Source organism: Cotesia glomerata, unplaced genomic scaffold, assembly GCF_020080835.1.
Source record: "Cotesia glomerata isolate CgM1 unplaced genomic scaffold, MPM_Cglom_v2.3 scaffold_35, whole genome shotgun sequence".
Classification (NCBI taxonomy): Eukaryota; Metazoa; Arthropoda; class Insecta; order Hymenoptera; family Braconidae; genus Cotesia; species Cotesia glomerata.
In genome coordinates, this window is record NW_025403962.1 from 37,000 (window position 1) to 57,873 (window position 20,874).

The following is a 20,874-nucleotide window of genomic DNA, read 5'->3' on the forward strand; positions in this document are numbered from 1 at the left end:
ATAATGTTCAATCAGAGATTTGTCTTTTCGAATCATTACAAATAGGAAAAAAATTTTTCTCTAGATGACGACTCTGTTTTTTATTAATTTTCATTTATTTTATATATTACCATTTTGATTAGCAAATTGTCTTACTCCATGTTAGAAAATTTTTAATTCATGTAAAAAAAAAGTCAAATAAAATTTTTTTAAATCTAAAAATTGATTAAATATCATTATGCCAATAATATTATTTTCGGACTATTACAATATTGTTCAGATATCTGAAAATTTAAAAGAACCACTTCCTAAAAATATAGAGTTAAATTCATTTATTAGAACATCAATATATTATTTATAAAAGAATAAATTCGTCATTAATTATTACGATTAACTAAATAATTTTATTAAAAATTAATTATCCACAATAAGACAACGTACAATATTGATTCGAGGGTGAACATACATGACGGCAGTCCGACAAAATATATTTTTTAACAATTGTTATTCGTACAATAATTATTAATATAATTTTATTAATTATCTTTTTAATTTAGTATTAAATAATATAATAATTATATAATTTAAGAATTATACGTTACACGTCCGATATAAATTATTGAATTAGACTTATATTAATATACGTGTATGAAGTATTTGTTAGTAAAAAAATTAAATTTCAGTTATATTTATATCATAAATAATAAATTACATTATAACGCAAGGAAGAGCACAACAGAGAGGAAGACACACAGGAACAACAGCTTTTCCACTTGATTGTTTTGTTTTAGTTTTGCTTGATGCTTCATACTCATACTGGCCTCTCGCCCTCGCCCATTCGCCCTGCAAAGTAAACACACGTACCGTAAATTATATGTTTTCTTTATTCTTCAATTTTTTCTTCTTTTATTTTTCAACATCCTCTATACTACTTCTATCCTATCCGGCTTATAAAATTCCCGTGTAAATATACAAAGTAAACTTACACTTGCTTGCATCATAGCTCCTTCCTCTTTCTTGGTAAACTCCGCGGAGCCAGGCGGATAGTAAACAGGAGGACCTGCGACGTTTTTACTCTGTACTTTTGGAGGTGTATGACTGATAAAATCAACTCCCTTCTTGGGGACCCCGTTTTCTTGTGTTTTATTTTTTCGTTGCATCTGCTCTTCACGCTTTATGTCAACTAACACTTCACGCTGAAAAAACAATTTTTTTCTCTTATTATTTCACTCATACATATTAACATTACATTTTTACTTATTAGGTTCTTTTTTTTTCAAAACATACAAAAATAAAGAATTTTTTCAACCATTACAATACATAAATTTTAATTTACACTGATTGATAAAAGTATTATATCTGGTATCTACTGACCTAATAAAATTGATAGACCGACCTATTAGAAAAAACATAAGAAAACAAAAAACTAATACATGGTTTCTTGGATTTCCTATCAAGTTAATTTATGGCTCTTATCATTCTTTATTCATATGATTAAATCCAAAATACTATTTTACTATTGAGAGGTCTAATCGCTGCGCATGAGTTCAATGAAAGCTAATTTCCAAGATTTCAATAAAATATCAAAATTAATCATTTTTTTTTCATTCACAAAATTATTTAAAATAATTCTTTTTATATTATTAATAAAATAATTAATTTTTATATTATTAAAACGAAAATTCTAAAAATTTCCCACGGTTGAACCACTCAAAGTGGATTTAAAACAGAATAAAATCCTAAATTCTCCTTAATATCTAATCTCAGTTACATAACATATTACACCCAGCGATTGGATCTCCTTAATATAATATTTTTCTTGGAATAAATAAACACAAAATAAGCAGTTAAATAAATATATGTATAGATAGCTATAATATAATATAATAACATAATAAAAACAAACCTCTGATTCTGAGAAGGAAGCCATAAGATCATCAAGTTTAGCGGGTGGTCCCTGGCCGTTGCTGGGCCCTTTTCCGTTTACGGGATAGAGTTGCGTGCCTGTGGGAAAGGGTTTCGGTAAAAGTACTTCGCGGTCGCTGGCATGGTGATTGCTGTAGGACTCCTTGGAGTATTTATAAACACTGGCCGACTGAGGCGTGATTGGAGGCGTTGCTGTGTAGTAGCTGCGTGACGGAGAAGCCGGCTTGTCCGGAAAATGTTCTTCGATCCTGTCAATCATCGTCGTCGTTGTGGTTTCGGTGTACGGCGGATGGGGGTGGCTCTGGTACCCGGGATAGTCTGTCCTGTCGACAGGCAGGTATCCGTTTTCATAGCGATCGTCTCTGATGTAGAAGTTCTCCTTCCGGGTGGTCGTCGTCTCCAGGTTCGTCGGCGTAGGAGACGGTCCCGCTGAGTAAGGCGAGCTGGGCTTCCTGTAAGTCGGAGACCCGCGCAGATCTTCTTGGTAGAACTTGGACTCTTTGTGCAGGATCGAGGACTTTTGATTTATCTCGGGCGTGCTCGTGTACCTGATCGGGCTCGCAGATCGCTCCAGGGTTTTGTCCAGCTTGTAGGTCACCGTCTGGTCAGTGCCTGAGTGTCCGGGTGGTAAGTAAATTTCTGGAGCTCCTGGCAATTCGTAGGTGTACGTTTTTATCGTCGTGGTGACCTTGGTGTTTGGACCTGGGGCTAAATTCAAGGGAATTGTTGGTGTTGGAGATGGCACTGGTACTTGCTCGATTCCGTACTCTTGGATACGTTCTCGGGTGTTAAAGGTTGTTGATACTGTCTTCGGTTCTTGGTAGCCTAGATTCATTAAAAATTTTTTATTAGCATTAAGTATCATTATTTAATTCTCAAATTCAATGACACTGAAATCAGCAGACATCTGACCATTTTTTTAACAAATAGATTTGTACTAGAAAAATATAAAAAAAAAGTATCTATAATTTGTTTTTTTTTTTTTTTTTCATTTTTAGAAGTTGAATTATAATTAAAAAAAAATTCAGATGTCTCTTAATTTTAGCTTCATATTATTTTAAATTCTGATCAATCGATAGAGTCGATAACATAAGATCTATTAATAAAGCCTTACTAGTAGCTTCGCGAATTATTTTAACGTCCCGCGTTTGTGCTCCCGGAAGTGGTGATGCTTGTTTTGAGCGAGATGACGAATAAGTGTCGCCATACACCAGCTCTCTGTTAACCGCCGATGTCTTAGTGATTTTCTCGGCATTCTTTCGCTTCCTATGGATTTCTTCATAGCTCGCCTCATGTATGTCATCTCTAAAAAAGTATTAATAGATTAATAAACAAAAAATAATTTTTTAAAAACTATATTTAAGAAAAAGTAAATTATTCTATCAAAATTTAATATTTATGCAGAAAATTTTTTCATTATTTAAAATGAGATTTCTTCAGGATTTTATTTTTTTTCTTTATTATTTAAAATGATTGTTTGTTTGAAAACTTTACTTTTATGAAAATTATTATTTACATTGATGAGCTATTAATACTCTCGTGAAAAAACAAAAAGTTAAATGCAATAAGCAATGATGAATCCTGAATTATTTTGCTACCTCCTACGCGTAGATGGTTACACAATGACGTACTTTTTGGCCTCAAGCCAATATATTTTTATATTTTACGACAAAATTTGTAATACTTACGAGAAGGGTGAAGTGTTGGTTGTGAAGGCTCTGTCCGTTGTTCCATATGAGTCTGAAACAAATTATTAATATTTAATACTTTAATAATAATTAACGTTTCATTTTTATTACTAAATAAATTTTTTTTCAATGAGGAATTTAAAATGTTAACACAGTAAATTGGCTGGTTGACAATTGACACATAATATATAAGATATATAAATATTTTAAATTGCAAACTAGTGACCCTACAATCAAGATTAAGCGACAAATATGTCCAGTTAATTTTTTTTATCGCTTTCAATCATCATCCTCTTTCTCTTTCCCTTGATCGGACTTGTCTCTTTGCACTCGTACTCTCTTATATCTTACATTATGTGATATATACTGTCCAGTACTACACTCAACCCATAACAATTTTTCCCACCGTCAGAGAAATCAGGTCATGCCTCTTCAATTACAATCAACCCTAATATGGTCTATACAACTTATATCTTATATCTTATATCCTCGAGATAATTATTTGTCAATTGTACTCGACTCGAACCATATAAACACAATAACAATAACAAACACAATATGATACTTTTTAATAGATTACATAAGCGACTGACGTAGAAAATTTTGTGACGGATAAATCGGTGATCTTAAATACAACACAAGTCAGGCAGCCCCTCTTTTCTATTATATTACACATCCATAAATATTTTATTTTTAAATAAAATTTTTTTCCCAAGGCGAGCAGAGATTTTATAGTAATTTATTAAATATTTTTATTCTTTTCTTGACATTCGATCTCACGGCAACAATTCGACAAGGTCGTAAACTTTATAAGGAGTGTAGTGAGCCATTCGATCGTTTTGATCAGTATAAATTTATATTATACATCGTGGCTTGTTATTATGGTCCTTTCTCTTATTCACACACATCGCAGATTTGCCGGAAAATTATTATATTGTATAAAAATATCATACGGGTGATGGTCAATTCTTCTATACTCACTCTGGAGATGTTAAAGTTATTAATTTTTTATTTATTACTTTAGTGTATATTTATAAAAGATAAAAATAACTTCTCTTACCTACTGGCTTGCCGTCCTGGCTCTTGTTGAACTGATAAGAGACCTGTTTGTATGCCACAGTCTTGCTCTGTCCCGACTGAACCTGAAAGATTTTAAATTACGATAGAGTACTCGTGTCGATGCGAAATTATTAGCTACATAAAAATTACTGATATTTTTTTTTAAATTAATTTGTTGAGATAAATTATAACATGTTGTGTGGGTACATAATTACTAGATTGCTTTGAAAAAATTACATTTTTTATTCCTTATTACTTGTTTAAGAGAAAATTCATTAAATTTTGTTGATTTTAGAAATCTAATATTAGAATTCAAGTAATAATTGATACTTTCAATTTGAAATCATTCAAAAAAATGCAATTTTAATTAAAAATATAACTTTTTGAAAACTTAATAAAATCAAATATTTTTTTTTATCAAAAAATTTTTCAAAATTAAAAAAAAATTGTTCAAAGTTAATTTAAAAAATTATAAAGTTGTCTTCAATATAAATTTACCATTTCTTCTTGTAAAGTTTATTAAAAAATTAAAAAAAAATTTTTTTTTCTATGTAAGGTGTTACGAGCTTGATCACAAATAAATTTTCAATTTTTATTGAATTTTATAAATAGAAAAAAAAATTTAAGTGATTTGTATATTAAATTTTTAATTCCAACCAATACATGTAACGTTATTTTTTTTTTTTTTTATTGACAAACGTCGTGCGCGATCGAAGGATTATAATTATCGTAAATTAGCATGACTGGATGCTGGGGCGAGACTAGTGCATAGCAGTGAAGAAGAAGCAAGAAGTAAAAAGCCCTGGAAAAAATAAAAGGTAAATAAGAGTGAGAAAGCCCAAGGAGAGTAGAGATAAAAAGAGTCGCGCGGGAGATAAAGTAAGTGCAAAACATTTAGATAAAAAGGAAGTTGGGTTTAACCAGCTTGCCTTATAAGAGCATAGAAACAGCCTGATGTTGTATAGTTTTATACTTGTATATAAATATATACATATATATATATATATATATACATAAATGACCACAAGAGCAACAACATCACACAACGTATAATCATTCCGCGTAAGCACGCGTTGGCGGATCGGTAGCACATTTAAATTCTTCGGAATTCCAGGCCTCTAGGGGCCACCCGAGTGAATGCTTAATCATGGCATTGTATCGGTTTCGTGAGAGACCACAGAAACGTGATGTACGTGGGAGGTAAAATGTCCAATTGATGGCTACGAATGGAGATTGTCAATCGACAGATTGACACAGAATAGTATATTGTCAATGCATCACTAAACAACGGTTACTCTCTTTTGTTTTTATTTATTTACTTATTGTTATTATTGTCGTATGAATGTGTTTAAAATTTTATTAAAAAAGGAGATTAAGATAATATTTGGATATTTCGATAAAATCTAATTAAATGTATTGGATGTAATTAACTATTGGCAATAATACTATTTATCGAAATTTTAATTACTTTAGCAGAAATTATAATTTACTATCTAATGATTTTTTTAATTGTAAACAAACGTGTAAATTATGAACGATTATAGACGATTGATGTATGAATAGCTTTAGCTAAATATTAATAAAAATTATTATTATTTCATATTTTATTTATTTACTTTACTACTTTATTCTCTTTCATGTTTTATTCAACCTTTTAATAAAACTTTCAATGTCATAATACCAATTAACTTTTTTATTTGAATTTTTTATTTAACTTATTCATTAATTGTTATTTGCTTATATATTTAATATAAAAAAATGTTAATGATTATTTCATTAGTGGGTAGATAAAAATACAGATGACTTAATAGATGTGAATAAAAGTTTAGTTTCAATCTAAGTAAAAGCAATGAAGTAAATAAATTTCTAATTAATAATGAAAATGAATTTATTTAGAAAAGTAAATTTACTTATCGTTAATTGCGGTACTGCAATATTGTATACTGTACACTGTTTATTGGATAATACCGAGTATGAGAGTTAATACTGAGTAGATAATTGTTAGTCTCGGCCAACGACGGCTTAGCCTCGTTGGCTCATTGAGAAATCTTGGGTTTAGTTGTGTTGTATTGAGTATACAAGAAAATAAAAAATCTTAATGTAAAACGTAATGCTGAAGCGACATTGCTAGACTACGAATAGTATAGAGGATGGAGGATAGAATGAGGATGGGTTCTAAGTAAAGCTATTTATCTGGGTAATTCTATGTGTTAAAACCTCCTCTATGTCTTTATACTTCTCTTTTGATACTCATACTTATATATCATATTTTATACTAATATCGTACATAAAGAAGTAACTGTACTTCTGTATGCAGACTAATCCCTAAATTCATCATGGATTTTGATGCGATGCTAGATCTAATCATAATTTTGTAATATAAAGTTCAAAAGTTTAGTTGATTATATGTTAGAAGATTTGAATTGCTCAGCTGGGAGTGGATTTACGATGTGAAATTTTTTTCTAAGTATGAATTATCGACTCGGATTATCAAACTGTTTGTATTATATTAGTAATACATCCTGAGTCAAATATAAATTTTAAAAAGTAAATATAAAAGACTATTTAGACATCATCAATAGAATAAATTTTTGTTTTTAGTATTTAAAAGCTTATCTTTTAATCATTCCTAATACTTTTAATACTCTTTAGTAAAAAATATATGTTTCTTCAATAAAAATTCATGCGTAATTTACTATAACAAAGCGGTGTCACATTTTGTACTTGGGTACACCTCAAAAAATGAACACTTTATTATTTAGTGTGGCTTTTACATTGTAAAAGTTATTGCTTTTACACCAAATCAGTGACACCTCAAGACAAACTATTATTTTTATAGTGTAGTGTATACTTGTGCGAAGTGTTTATTGTTTACTTGAAGAAATTCTGTAATAAAGTATTGTAAAAGTACTTAAATTACACATTTTTCATTTTACAATACCACAAAGCGCACTTGTAATTTTACGACAGTATTTTTAAGCTTTACTCAACGCATTGAAGATTTATAATGAGTACTTTGAAATATTATTCACGACAAATATGTGTTTAAGTTTCAATTGTTGTGGGTTTTTATACTATACAAAATGAAGTAATAAAAATAAATATCGCTAATTTTTACACATTGATTTACTAATTTTAAATTATCAACAATAATACATTCAAAAATTCAAAAGATTTTATTTTATTATTCTAAAAAATATTTTTGATATTTAAATTATAAAAGAAATTTTATTAAATTCTGCATTTTTTTGATATAAATATTAGATCTTTATTTCTCTTTTTAATGTCTAACAGAGGGCTGACTATTTTTGATGACCGTTTGTTTTGATATCTTTCTACCATCGCTACAACATAATGTCTTGATGAAATCTTTTATATTTCTCTATATTTATTGCTCGAAGCATCCAACTTTTTTTATATACATATTTCGAATGATTCCATGCTGAGGTATAGAATAAAACCTTTTTTTTTTTTTGACCAATGTAATGTTAAATATTTTCAGATATGTATAGATATGTCTGATATGTATAGTCGTAAAATATGTTTGATATATGACTAGTATGTAACAATAATTTATTTCGAAAGTCTTTAAATTCAAACTTTCGTATGCTGCATTAAAAATTTATATATCACAGATCTGTTGAAATTGAAAATGAATCATGTTAATAATTTTATGACAAGAACTACAATTTTATCAAAAATCTATTGATTGATTGACAAAAAAAAAATAAAAAAATAAATAAAAATATACACACGCCCTTTCGCCTATTACATTTAATTATTTGTGATAAAACAACTGGAGCCAGAGAATATTACTTAGACACATTACAGGAACCAATATTTATGTACCGAGGGTTTTAATGGTCGATGGTTAATGTTTAACGGTCGACTTTAGATTTACAAAATGTGGAGGCTGATGGACAAGACGTTCCGTCAATACGTTAATGTCAGTGGCTATTAGGTTTGATCGTACTCAGTATGTACAGACAGAGACTGGTAAGACGTTTTAATGTCGGAAGTTTAACCCTCGAGCGATCAGTATTAAAACCAGGAAGAAGTACCAGTGTACGTACATGAAGCGGAGAGTCCGTAGATAGATAGGTAGACAGATAAATAGATAGGACTCGAGCAGGATGATGAGCTAAGGCTAATGCAGAACGTAGTTTACTGAATGCAGGATGTTAAATTCAATGTAATGTAGCCTTTAAACTTACGTTTCGTAATTCAGCGTCCAGTGCCTCCAAGCCTGGTATTCCGCTTCCTACTCCACTCGGTCCTGTGCTCACGTACTTTTCTCTAGTGGTCGTACTCGTTCGTGTCGGGGAAATAGACCTAGGAGAGGAAAACACCTCGGGTTTACGCTTTGTACTTTTTATTAGATATTTAAACACAAATTAAGGGGTTATACGCACTTTGAATCTTTAAAAAAATCTATTTTTTTTTCTATTTCATTTTTGTCATATACATATATTTAACTATATACTCAGAAAATTTCATTTCAATTGGACAAATATTTTCAAAGTTATAAGGATATTTGTAAAGTTTTCTTGAAGCGGGTCGCGTAAAAATGAGACTGACTCAAAATTGTCTCTTCAAAATTGGTGAGCAAGTTTTTTCAAAAAAGCTAAGCTGATGTTTCAGATTTTTACACAAGATTGATATTTTTATAATTACTAGATAATATCTTATATTAGCAGAATTTTTTTTAATTTTTAAATTTCGATGATTCAAACAAGATACTACCTCACCGCAAGATAAATTTTTTAGAGGATCTCCCGGAGATCGTCTACAGGAGCTAAAAAAATTATTATTTGTAAAAAAAAAAAGATTTATTAATAAAATAAAGTGTCTTCTGCAAGTATATCTACTTTCATGTCAATCAATTAAAAAATATCTTCAGAAAAAAATGATTAAAAATCGCTTTATTCAAGCTTTCAAGTGCGCAAAAACCCTTAATTAAAATTACCTGATTTCAGTGACTGTTTTTGTCGGATTAGCAGCAGTCCTGTACTCGACCTGAGGCGAGTAAGGCCTTCGGCCACTGGGTGTTGCGCTTCTGGATACGCTGGTTTGTAGATCTTCCAAAAGAGCGTCTAAAAAGTAAAATTGTAAGTAATAATCAGGAATGGAGATCAGAACGTCGATGATTTTTCTCAAGTGTGTTTCTTCTACCGGGACGGGACGCGGTTAATTTTTTTCTCGGGAATGGTCTGCGGCGTCGGTATTGGCAAACAAGAGTGAATGAATGTAGATAAGAGTCTGCAGTATGCATGCATATATATGTATATATGTATGTAAGAGTATTGTATGGGCAATGTATGTCGGTTGTTGGTTGTTGGTCGCCGTATGTATTGAGGGAGACCAGAGACCAAGCAGCTGGATAAAGTTACACAAGCTTCACATGCGACTTAAACTCTGCTCTCTGGCAATAGCAAGGTTGTGTTATGTTGCTGAGAGCAATGCTAATATAAGTAAAGTTAAGAGCTACGTATACTCCACGGTTTAGTCGGTGAGCTACGATGTAACTACAAGTACCCGGTACCGAGTATCCATACTCCAGAGTATGACTACGAAGAGGCGGGGGAGGGCACCGCAGATGAGAGTTAACTACACCAGTTCGAGGATTCGAGTACCAGTACATTCAGCGGGGGTTTAACTACTATACTATGGAAGAAAATAGCATTGTATGTTATGTGTTGGGCTGGATGCTGGATATTGGATGCTTGATGGTGGATGGTGCATGTACAAGTAAACTCTTTACCCAAGTTGTTCTCGAGGCTGTTGCTCGAGTTTGCAGAGTGGCCCTGTCCGGATATAGCGCCGCCATGACTCACGTACTTTCTGCTCACGTGTGAGTTCTCTCTCAGTGTAGACATTGTCTCGTATATTATTTTTTTAGCTCTTCTCTGGGCTCTTGTTCCTCTTTTTTGGGTCTTGTTTTACCTCTGAGATCCTAAGAAAGTAAAAAATTGGTCAATAAAAATATGTGTCGCTTCGATACTTATTTTGTGATCAAAATATAGTTAATTATATTTGAAAAAATTGAAAATTTTTTTGGATAATTGGTTAGTTTGACTAAAAATTTTTTTTAACTCTCGGAGTACACATCTCCGAACAGAACTTTAGAGTACACACGGGGTCAAATTGACCCCACTTGACTTCCGAATAATTATATCTCAGAAACTATACATTTTATCGGAATTCAGATTTTTACATTTTTGATAGGTAAAACAATGCTCTGTTGAATACAATCATTATATTCTGAATTAAATAGTTTTTAAGGTTGAAGAAATTAATTAAAAATGAACCTTTTTTCGAAAAATATTTTAGGATAAAAATAATTCTAAGGTCAAAATGACCCCTAGTGTACTCCGAGGGTTAATAACTATACATTTTATTTCTTAAAATTCATCAAAAGTAGAATAATCGAAAAAAAAAAATATCATTTATTTGATGGAAAAAAAAATTGACTTTTTTTTTATTTTTATACGTCGAATACGAAAAAGATATTTGAAGTATTAGAAAAAAAAAATTTTTTTTTAGCATAACAAAATATTAGAAATTGGAAAAAAAGTAAATTTCTAATTGAAATTTTCAACAAAGCAAAGAAAGACAAAATTATGATTTTCAAAAGTATCATTGTAATCATTTCAAATTCTTAGACAAAAGTAAAGTTCAAGTGTCTAAAGTATGCGAAATGAAATACGTTAAAGTAAGAAATGAAAATAAAAAAAATAGTTTTATTTGAAAGTTAAACATGTCAGTCGTATATTTGAAACACTTGTATTATATATTAGAAGATTTACTCTTTAAAATGTAAATCTATCCTGAGCATTTTGCCGGATGGGTAACGTATGTGCTGCATACGCATTATTTTTATTGTCGGTCAAATGGGGTCAAGGCGAGCCTATATTATGAGTATGAGAATCAGCGAAATAAATTGTTTTGCGTTTTATATCAGTTCAAAATCGTCATGGCTATTTAAGACACGTGTATATGTAATAAATTTCTATTGGTAGTTTAGTTATATTACATACGTGTGTAGTGTGCTAGCGTTTCATTTGTAAAGGTGATTTTTCCCAGAAAAATACTTAGCTTGTGCTACTTTTGTTAAACATTACTCGCTACGCCTATAAATTGTTTTGAATAATTTAAATTTGTTAAATTTGCTGGTTTAAGTAACTCATATATACAACTGTTTGCTTTGTAATTTGTATAATGAAAATATTTATAAAATAAAATAAAGTAAAATGAATGTGTAATTTTATATTACTCGTGATTGCTTTACTGTACGTGCACTGACGTATAAAAAATAATAAATCGAATACGAGTGAGAGTACGAGTTGAGGCTTAAATTAATATAGAAGAGAAAGAAATAAAATGAAATAAAAATTATAAAAGAAAATTTAAATGAAGATTAAATTACAAAGATCGAGATACTAATTCAAGGTCACGTCCGATGTGGTTCAAGGGTAATCTGTTTGAATAACCAGACCCGTCAGGACCAATTCCACTCTTAAATGGATACATACTCTTGATCATGATTTACAGTTTCTTTTTATTTTGTGTTATTGTTCGTGAACAATCCCGGTGGAACCGCGAGTCGAGGCGTGTACAGTGATGGTATTTTTTATCCACTACATATATGCATATAAGTCTATATAGAGAGATTGCGAGAGCAATGAAGGTCTCGCGGTAATAGCAAATGAAGCAATTTATTTTTTTGCTACTGCACTATTATTAAAAGGATAAATTAGCATAATACGTGGTATCGTAAAGTGTAATTTACAGAATGTGCTACAGAAAAATTTAATAGAATTGTTTCAATTTATTTAATTAACATGTGTATTGTATATTGTGTTTATGATGCATGTTATTAATATTAACGATTAAATCTATCATATTGACTGGTAATAAAATTATACATTATAGCGGAATGGGTATTGATCAAATTAAATGGAAACGAGCTTCCTTCTGGCACGATCGGGTTTGCGCGGTCGCGATACGAATAATTACATTGCGTAGATGCTAGGTCGTGTAGATCAAAGTGACAGGATGCCAATTGATGTCTAATTTTCGTTTATAATTATTATGTAAAACTAATGAAAATAATAATAATTTAAAAAATAAAAAATTTTTTAATAAAATGTGACATACTTAAATTTTAACACCAACTCAACTAAAAGTTAAATTTACATAATTACGAAAAATTTTAAGTGTGTATCTTGACACTTTTTCCTGTATTTAAAGATAGATACTGCATCTTGTCAAAGTTGAATAATGATCGTGAACCCAACTATCATTATATTACTATGTTCCAAGTTTAATATTCAACTATGAAAATTTTAAACCTGTAGTAATTTAAACTCAACATAATTTTAAAATCACATTTTATAAATCAAATACGTATCCATATTATTTTTAACATCAGTAGAAATTCAAATTGTGCGCATACGCGCGCGCTCTAATCTTGAACCAATAAGGAATCAGGGTCCATGTTTTCGATACTAAGCTAACTTCATTCTACCATCAATTTTAGTATATAGGATAAATAATTGTTGTGAAACGTTTGACCGTGGTAAGTTAGGAGTTTCCGCCTAATAAAATATTATAAGCCCACATTTAAATAAAACATCTATGTATACATTAGGGTGTCCGTTATTTACCAAGTTGATTTTTTTTTCGCTGACGCCCCCTGGATTTTCAGTTCTTGACCTAAAAAATAATATCCTATATGAATAAGCTCTTAATTCCCAAATTAAACCTTGCCCCAATCGAGTTACAATCCCCATTTAAATAACATGAGAATTTGAAACTTTTTGTTATTAATTTTTTTTCCACCAAAAAAAATGCCACTACGACTATTATCGATGTATATTCTGATAGGAAATTGAATGCTTTACAAAAAAGTTTTCTTATAATTTTTCGATAAAATCATTCCTTCAAGAGTTATTCGTGGCTTAAGTTGTGTGTACCCATGTAGGAACTGCCATAATTGAATGACGGGGCCTCGCCTGGCCCAGTACTGGGCAACCATGAAACTTTGTAGCAAGACTGAAAAACTATGATAATAACTATAAAAACAACTTAAACTACGAATAACTTTTAAAGGAATGATTTTATCGAAAAATTATAAGAGAACTTTTTTGTAAAGCATTCAATTTCCTATCAGAATATGCATCGATAATAGTCGTAGTGGCATTTTTTTCGGTGGAAAAAAAATTAATAACAAAAAGTTTCAAATTCTCATGTTATTTAAATGGGGATTGTAACTCGATTGGGGCAAGGTATAATTTGGGAATTAAGAGCTTATTTATATAGGATATTTTTTTTTAGGTCAAGAAATAAAAATTTAGGGGGCGTCAGCGAAAAAAAAATCAACTTGGTAAATAACGGACACCCTAGTATACATGGATGGGATCAAATCCGAACTAAACATTGTTATTGTAATTTTATTCTTAAAATTTTTTTCAAGTTTCACCTACACTCAAAAGATCGGTATTGATTAATTAAGGAAGTATCAACAAAATCCCGAGATTCAAACGAAAAAAAACTTGATTAAATTTCTTGAAAGTAAAAACTGTTTTCTTTTTTTTTTCTTGTATATTATAAATATTATAAATACAATATTTTTTTCGATTTAGAGGTCAAGCCTCAGCTGTTTCAACAGCGACGAATTGACCGAGATACCGATATAGATCCCTCGTAATCCTCTTCTGCACGATTGGTCATACAAGTAATAGCGGGCGTGGAAGCTTTAATACGTGGGTGGATATTGAACCATCGATAATATCAATGAATCTACGTATATCTATTCACATTTGAATTTCAAATTAATGACGATGAGAGAAAACAGAGTAAAAAAAAATAAAGAATTAAATTAAACAAAATGACAACACGAATAATGTCGATATAAATCACCGTTTTTGGCATCGCTCTAAGTAACACGTGATAATTGTTATGTATGTTTATATTAAAAACGAACAAATCCATACAGATATACGGATATACAGTGTGTAGGTCTACAGCTACGCGACAATTTGAATATGATAGTTTAGGTATAACAGCTTGAGTGTTTCAAGACACCTGTTGCGCAATTTAGCAATTAATCTTAGACAGTAACTCAGCATAAGTGACACTGTACTTCTACAAACATTTATTCTCAATTGCTTATACGGTTTGTATTACACTCTATAAGAAAATTTACTACCTATATTTTATTATTATTATTTTATACACATTTATATGTGTGTATATACCATACCCTTGTCAACGCCCCAGACTCATACGTTCTATCTAATTAGTCTAGATTTCTGACATTAACGCAAAGTCGCCGCGAGAGACAAAAGTCTTATACGTAAACCAACACTCATAATTATCTCCCCGAAGTTATTTTTACTTTTTCAATTATATTTATATTAATATCAGCATCATCATCATCATCGTCGCTCTTCAAACACACCGCTTATTAATTTTAATAAATTTTTGTACTGTGGGCATGCGGGCTTGCTGAAAAAATTTTTTTAAGACCAATTAGGATTATCAATTCACTTGAATTCTAAAATTCAACCGAATTTTTAATAATTTTAATAAGTATACAAATATAAAAAGTCTCAAATTAAAAAATTATAAAAAATCAATTTGACTTAAGAAAGAAAATCTTGAACCAAGAAGATCATTTTGAATAGTTGAATTATTTTAAATCAAGTAGAAAAATTTTGAACCAAGTAAAACTTACTTAAAGCAAGAAAAATTTTTTAAATCAAAAATTGTTTTGGCTTCTTTCAAGACTATGAAATTCATTAAAATATTTTTATGGTTCAAGAATTTTTTTTTAAGGTAGTTATTAGTAATTATTAAAAATTATACAGTATTAATTAATATTTTTGTATGTATATAAAACTGTACTTATGGAACATAATAATAATAATAACAATAAATATTAACGACTTATTAATTTTTCGTTTTTAATAATGAGTAACATGAATAAATCAAAAAACTGGTTCGCTGCAAATATTTATTTTTAAAAATTTTATGCTAATTAATCGCTGGAATTTAGGCCTCAGTTTGCGGATCCACTGCCGTCTTTTGGTGATACAAATAAAACAGCACTGGCTGAACGAAGCTAACCAAATCGCAAAAATATTTATAATTAAGAGCGGTTTATAGTTGATTTTCAAACGTGTTTTTCTTATGTATGTGATAAAATTTCGAAAAAAAAACGCTTCGCTCTTCGATAGATAATTTAATTATCTATCGAAGAGCGAAGCGCTTTTTTGGCAAATTTTCATTTATTTATGCATAAAATGCGTTTTAAGATTCCATTTGTTGTACAAGTATGACAGAGATACTTTCGTTTGTCCAATAGAGGGCGAGAGAGAGGAAAAATGTGAGCCCTTCTTAAAAGAAAAAAAACAAAATATTGAACACATGTACCATGGAATGTTATGGCATGGAGTGATTTCGAAGTAAAGTATTTTGTTTAGTTTTGAAGATAAGGTTACTTATACTTATACTGAGTAAGTTTGAAGGAGAGGACCGGTTCCGACAAGGCTCGAGAGTCGAGAGAGAGTAGAGGAGTCTCATGGCGAAATACCTAAAAGGAAAGGCGCCTATATGAGATATACGCTTACGGGTTGACCAGAAGTTAAGAGAGGACATCGCACGTGCGTAAGCCGTCTGGGCTGATCTGACCGCGTGAACACACGTACTTGGTCCAGGTTACGTGCGTTCGCCACCCACGCATCTATTATACATACATACGCTCTCGCACTGCCCGCTGGATGCTGGCTGTGGTATGGTACATTACATTCGTTAGCAAGGTGAAAGAATCTGACACTTTTTACTGCGCTCTTTGCTTTCATATATATTTTTATTAGTGTTATTATTAATATTATTTTTATTTTCTACACTCGGAAAAAAATTAGACAAATTTACTATTTAATCATAGCTTATATTTATGAGTTATAACTTACTATTATAAACGTTATTTCTTTTTAATTTTACATTTGTATTTATATTTCAAAAGAATATTCAAATAGGCATTACTTTTGTATGTCTTCATTATCATAATTAAATTTTTATTTAGAGATTTTTTATTAGAAAATTGAATTATAAAACATTATTTTAATAATGAGTTTAAAATATGACTCCGATTAACAAAAAAGAGTAAAGTTATAATTTTTGCCAATTTGAAAAATTGAAAAAAAAATTTATTTCTAATTGTTATTCATTAGCAATCAAATCATAGTGTATTAATAAATTTTAAGATGATAATTTAAAAAAAATTAATAATTTTTTTGAATTGCAATAATAAATAAATTGATAAAGATTTTTACAAATTTACTTTTATCAGTTGACCTTTTTATAGTTAATTTTATATATGACTATTACTTCTTTCCAGGTGTATTATAATATATACTATAAATATTATTATTATTCTAATTCTATACTAAATATTATTCCATTGATGGATTAGCTTAACGGTATTATCCTGGACATTGTCAAACACAAAGTAATTATTATTTATTGTATGTTTGTAATAGATCTATGATCTATTATTTTGTTAACAAAGTGTCCTACTTTTTAGCAATTTATTAAAATTGATTTGTCATGTTAACACTCGTTACTCATTATCTCATTGATCAAGTTGATTGCCATTTCAACGCTCTACTAACCATGAAAATTTAATAATGAAAGATGACGTCAGTCTTGATTGTCAGTGGGTCCATGTTAAAATGAAATGAAACTTTACCTTGAGGCTCACGACTTACAACTGCAGATCATCTTTCATTTCTTTATGGATATTTTTACTTTTATTTTTACCATTTATTTAAGGCTACGACAATAATTAACAGCCGGCTACTAAACTTTTCTTGGCACAATTATTTTTATTTCATACAACAAAATTAATTAACTTGAAATTTTACTCGAGAAATCTCTTGACAGAAAATATTAATGTTTTCACGGTCTCGCTAAAATTAAGTTTAATATAATTTATTTTTAAAATCTTGGGTTTTAATTGTTAAAAAGTTCGGTCATTGTTTACAAGCGCGCCTACGCTTTTTTTGAGTCGTAAAAAATTTAGAGGGTATATTTTTCAAAATATATAGACAACTCTATTTATATTCTCCATAAATTCAGAAATAAAAAATATCATAATAGCTCAAGGATGCAGTTTTAAAAATATAAACAGAAACTCGAAAAAAACATTGAAAGGTTGTGATTTTTAAATGTTTAATCAATTAACATTAATAAAAAAAACTCATAAATTTTAGAATTAAAATAAATAAACGATCCAAAAATAAAATTTAATTAATTCAACTAATTTTAACATAAATTTTAAATAAAAAAAGTTGCTAATTCTGCCGATAAATTTTTAGACTAAAAAATATATTTAAATAAAAAAATGAATTATTTTTTTTACCAGGAACTGATATAATTTTTGTATTAATGTAATGTAAGATTTGTTATTCACTTGTAGTGCCAAAATAGACAGCATCCAGACTCATCTCGTTTACACCCACGCAAGCAAGCTAAACCACGAGACGTGAGTTATGGACTGCAATTTTATTCTTTCATTGTTACTTAATAGCCGATGATTAATTTTGAAAACATTAATTAATTTATTTATACTGATATACTTATACCAATGCAGAGGAAGAGGCTAATGATAATAAAGATAAAGCGAAATATTAATAATTAATGTGTACACAGGTTTACTGGTATCAAGAGAGATTAATCTCGATAATAGAACAGTAATTTTGAGGCGTGATTTCCATTTCGATTTCACTAGATATTCTCTAGAGGCTTTCGAGACTAGATACTAAATCGTTAGTAGGCTAATAGAGATTAAAAATGGTTTTTAACCGGGCACTGAGGTAATAATTACAAGTAACTACTTGTAAATTCATCGAAGGCCTTGTTATTACAGCGTGTATGTTGATGTGAACGGTGTAAAGACGATGACTAAACCGACAAACCAGACTATATTCAGCATCTCAAGTCGACTGACGACTGCTATGCGCTATAAACCTTAAACTGCTTTTTGGCATTGTGCCTATTTAGATTTTTATTTTATTCGAAACATTTTTACTCTACTTGACTTTAAAGTCTACTTACACGATAAATTGCCACTTCATGATTTTATAATAAATGTAATTTACATTTAAAATATTATTCGCTGATCTTTTAAATTTTTAAACCCGAGTTTTAAGTTCAAGTTGTCAATTGTGTAAACGTCAAAGTAAATAATAAGTCACTCACCTCTTTCAAAACTCCAGTTAATTAATCCAAGTAATTGATCACAGTTATTCAAATAATAACTTACGTAAAAAAATTATTTTAAAGTTTTTTAAAATCCGAGAGATTTAAAAATAAAACTCGCGGTTAGGAGAAAAATTAAGAGCGCGTGTGCTCGCCGAAGCGTCTGGCCAGGACTGGCCTGGTCTACTGGCAGCGCTCTCCTCGTTTCTTCTGTTCGTGTCGTCGTGGTATCGCCGCGTACAAGAGCTGAGCTAAGCTAAATCGCGGGGATCTAGCCGTCAAGCTAAGTAGAGTCCCACTGCATATTATACACACATACATATAAATATTATTATTCCAACATATTACCATTTTATTAAAAAGTATATCATAAATAAATTATAATAAAAAAATTTCGACTTACCTAATTACAATTATAATTGAATATAAAAGTTTAAGAATGCAGAGCCCACTCTTTTTCATTGACTCTAAGTCTAAAGTTGTATACTCCAAAAGATCGTGTAGTAGTATTATTATTATTATATATAGTAATACAACAAATATAATAATAAATGTATGTTGGTGTATAGTACTGGGACCAGGTTGTCATAACCGTAGAGCTTACAGCCTCCTACGCGATCTAAACACCGAGGACCTTTCTCAAGGAAGAAACGAGTTTCTTACAGTCACGATGTCATGTCGATTGTACTTAACGACACGATATATTAATACTTAAACAATTCACATGACTGAACGTGCATTTGTTCCGTTGGTTTATGTTTTTTATTATTTTATTTCATGTTATGTTATTTTTTAACTGCATTATATCAGGTATCGGTCTTTTTTTAAAGGCTCAAATTACTCCAACTTATTTATTTTCTTCTTTCTTCTCTTGTTCATTTTTGCGGTCCAGCGAAAAATAATTAACTTTACGGGTAATTAATTTATTGTGCTGAAAAGCAAAGAGTAAAGTACACATTACACATAAGTATTATACGGCTGGATGTTTGAATAAGCATAGATAGCATTATGTCATGAAAAGATTGTTGATAAAATTTTTTATCAGCACTTGAAACAATTAGACGATTGTTGAAAACAACTATATACGGTTTAGTTTAAATGTAAGAGTAGTTAAGTGCTTTTGTAGATGTAATGTGTTTGCGTGAACAGCAGAGGATTACGTAGTCTTTTTTATTTGTATTTTTATGTATGCCGTACCGTGTTGATAATAATGATGATGATGATGATGATGATGATGATGAGAGTCATACATGCGCAGGCGTTTGTTGTGGGGACCGCGAAACGGATGTGGAACGTTTGTGGAGACCATCCAGCTGAGAGGCGTCGTAAAAGGAATTGGTAAACCGGTGATGATCTACTCACTCCGTTCGTCATTGAATATGAAACGCCGATTCACTTACTGCTGGTGTCCATTTGTGGGTGCACGATATACAACTTCGATCAATGGAACCTTGAGTTTTATAAGTAGGGTTTTTTATGATATCATCTTATTCACGCATTTTTAATTTTTTAAATAAAATACTTACTCAGCATATTCCATGTATTTATATCGGAAATCATTAAGAGTTTTTTGTATTTTTAATTAATAAATTATTTTTTTAAATTATTGAATACAGATAGAATTATCTCATCAGGTATTTTGTTGACAAAAAAGTATTTGATCACGCTGTATTGATAATTGATATGAAAAGTAAATATTTCAAATACAAATAATCCAAAAAATATCCTTTCATCAACCGCCGACTGATGACTCTGCTATCTTGTATTGAAATCATGTTTATAAGTTTATAACCTGATAAAAATGTTAAGTTTGGTTGAATATAAATTGTACGAATAAAAAATCATTTTCCCTTTTTATTTATAAAAAAAGAAATGTCAACTACCTCGATAATAACAAATCGCGATCGTGACTGTTTGGCGTGTCGAATCGTCAGTGGCTCGGGATTAATTGGAGCAG

General features: G+C 30.2%; 1 protein-coding gene across 1 annotated transcript; it reads right to left on the bottom strand.

Annotated features, from left to right (window-relative positions):
- Window positions 1–360: 360 nt before the first annotated feature.
- LOC123274444 lies at window positions 361–19,162 on the bottom strand. Its single transcript, XM_044742054.1, has 10 exons — window positions 18,918–19,162; window positions 10,414–10,605; window positions 9,619–9,745; window positions 8,867–8,984; window positions 4,654–4,735; window positions 3,594–3,645; window positions 3,020–3,210; window positions 1,886–2,730; window positions 966–1,175; window positions 361–822 (listed from the first exon to the last, which is right to left on the bottom strand). The coding sequence occupies exons 2-10, from the start codon at window positions 10,526–10,528 to the stop codon at window positions 688–690; spliced, it is 1,875 nt and encodes a 624-aa protein (XP_044597989.1). The 5' UTR covers window positions 10,529–10,605; window positions 18,918–19,162; the 3' UTR covers window positions 361–687.
- Window positions 19,163–20,874: the final 1,712 nt, after the last annotated feature.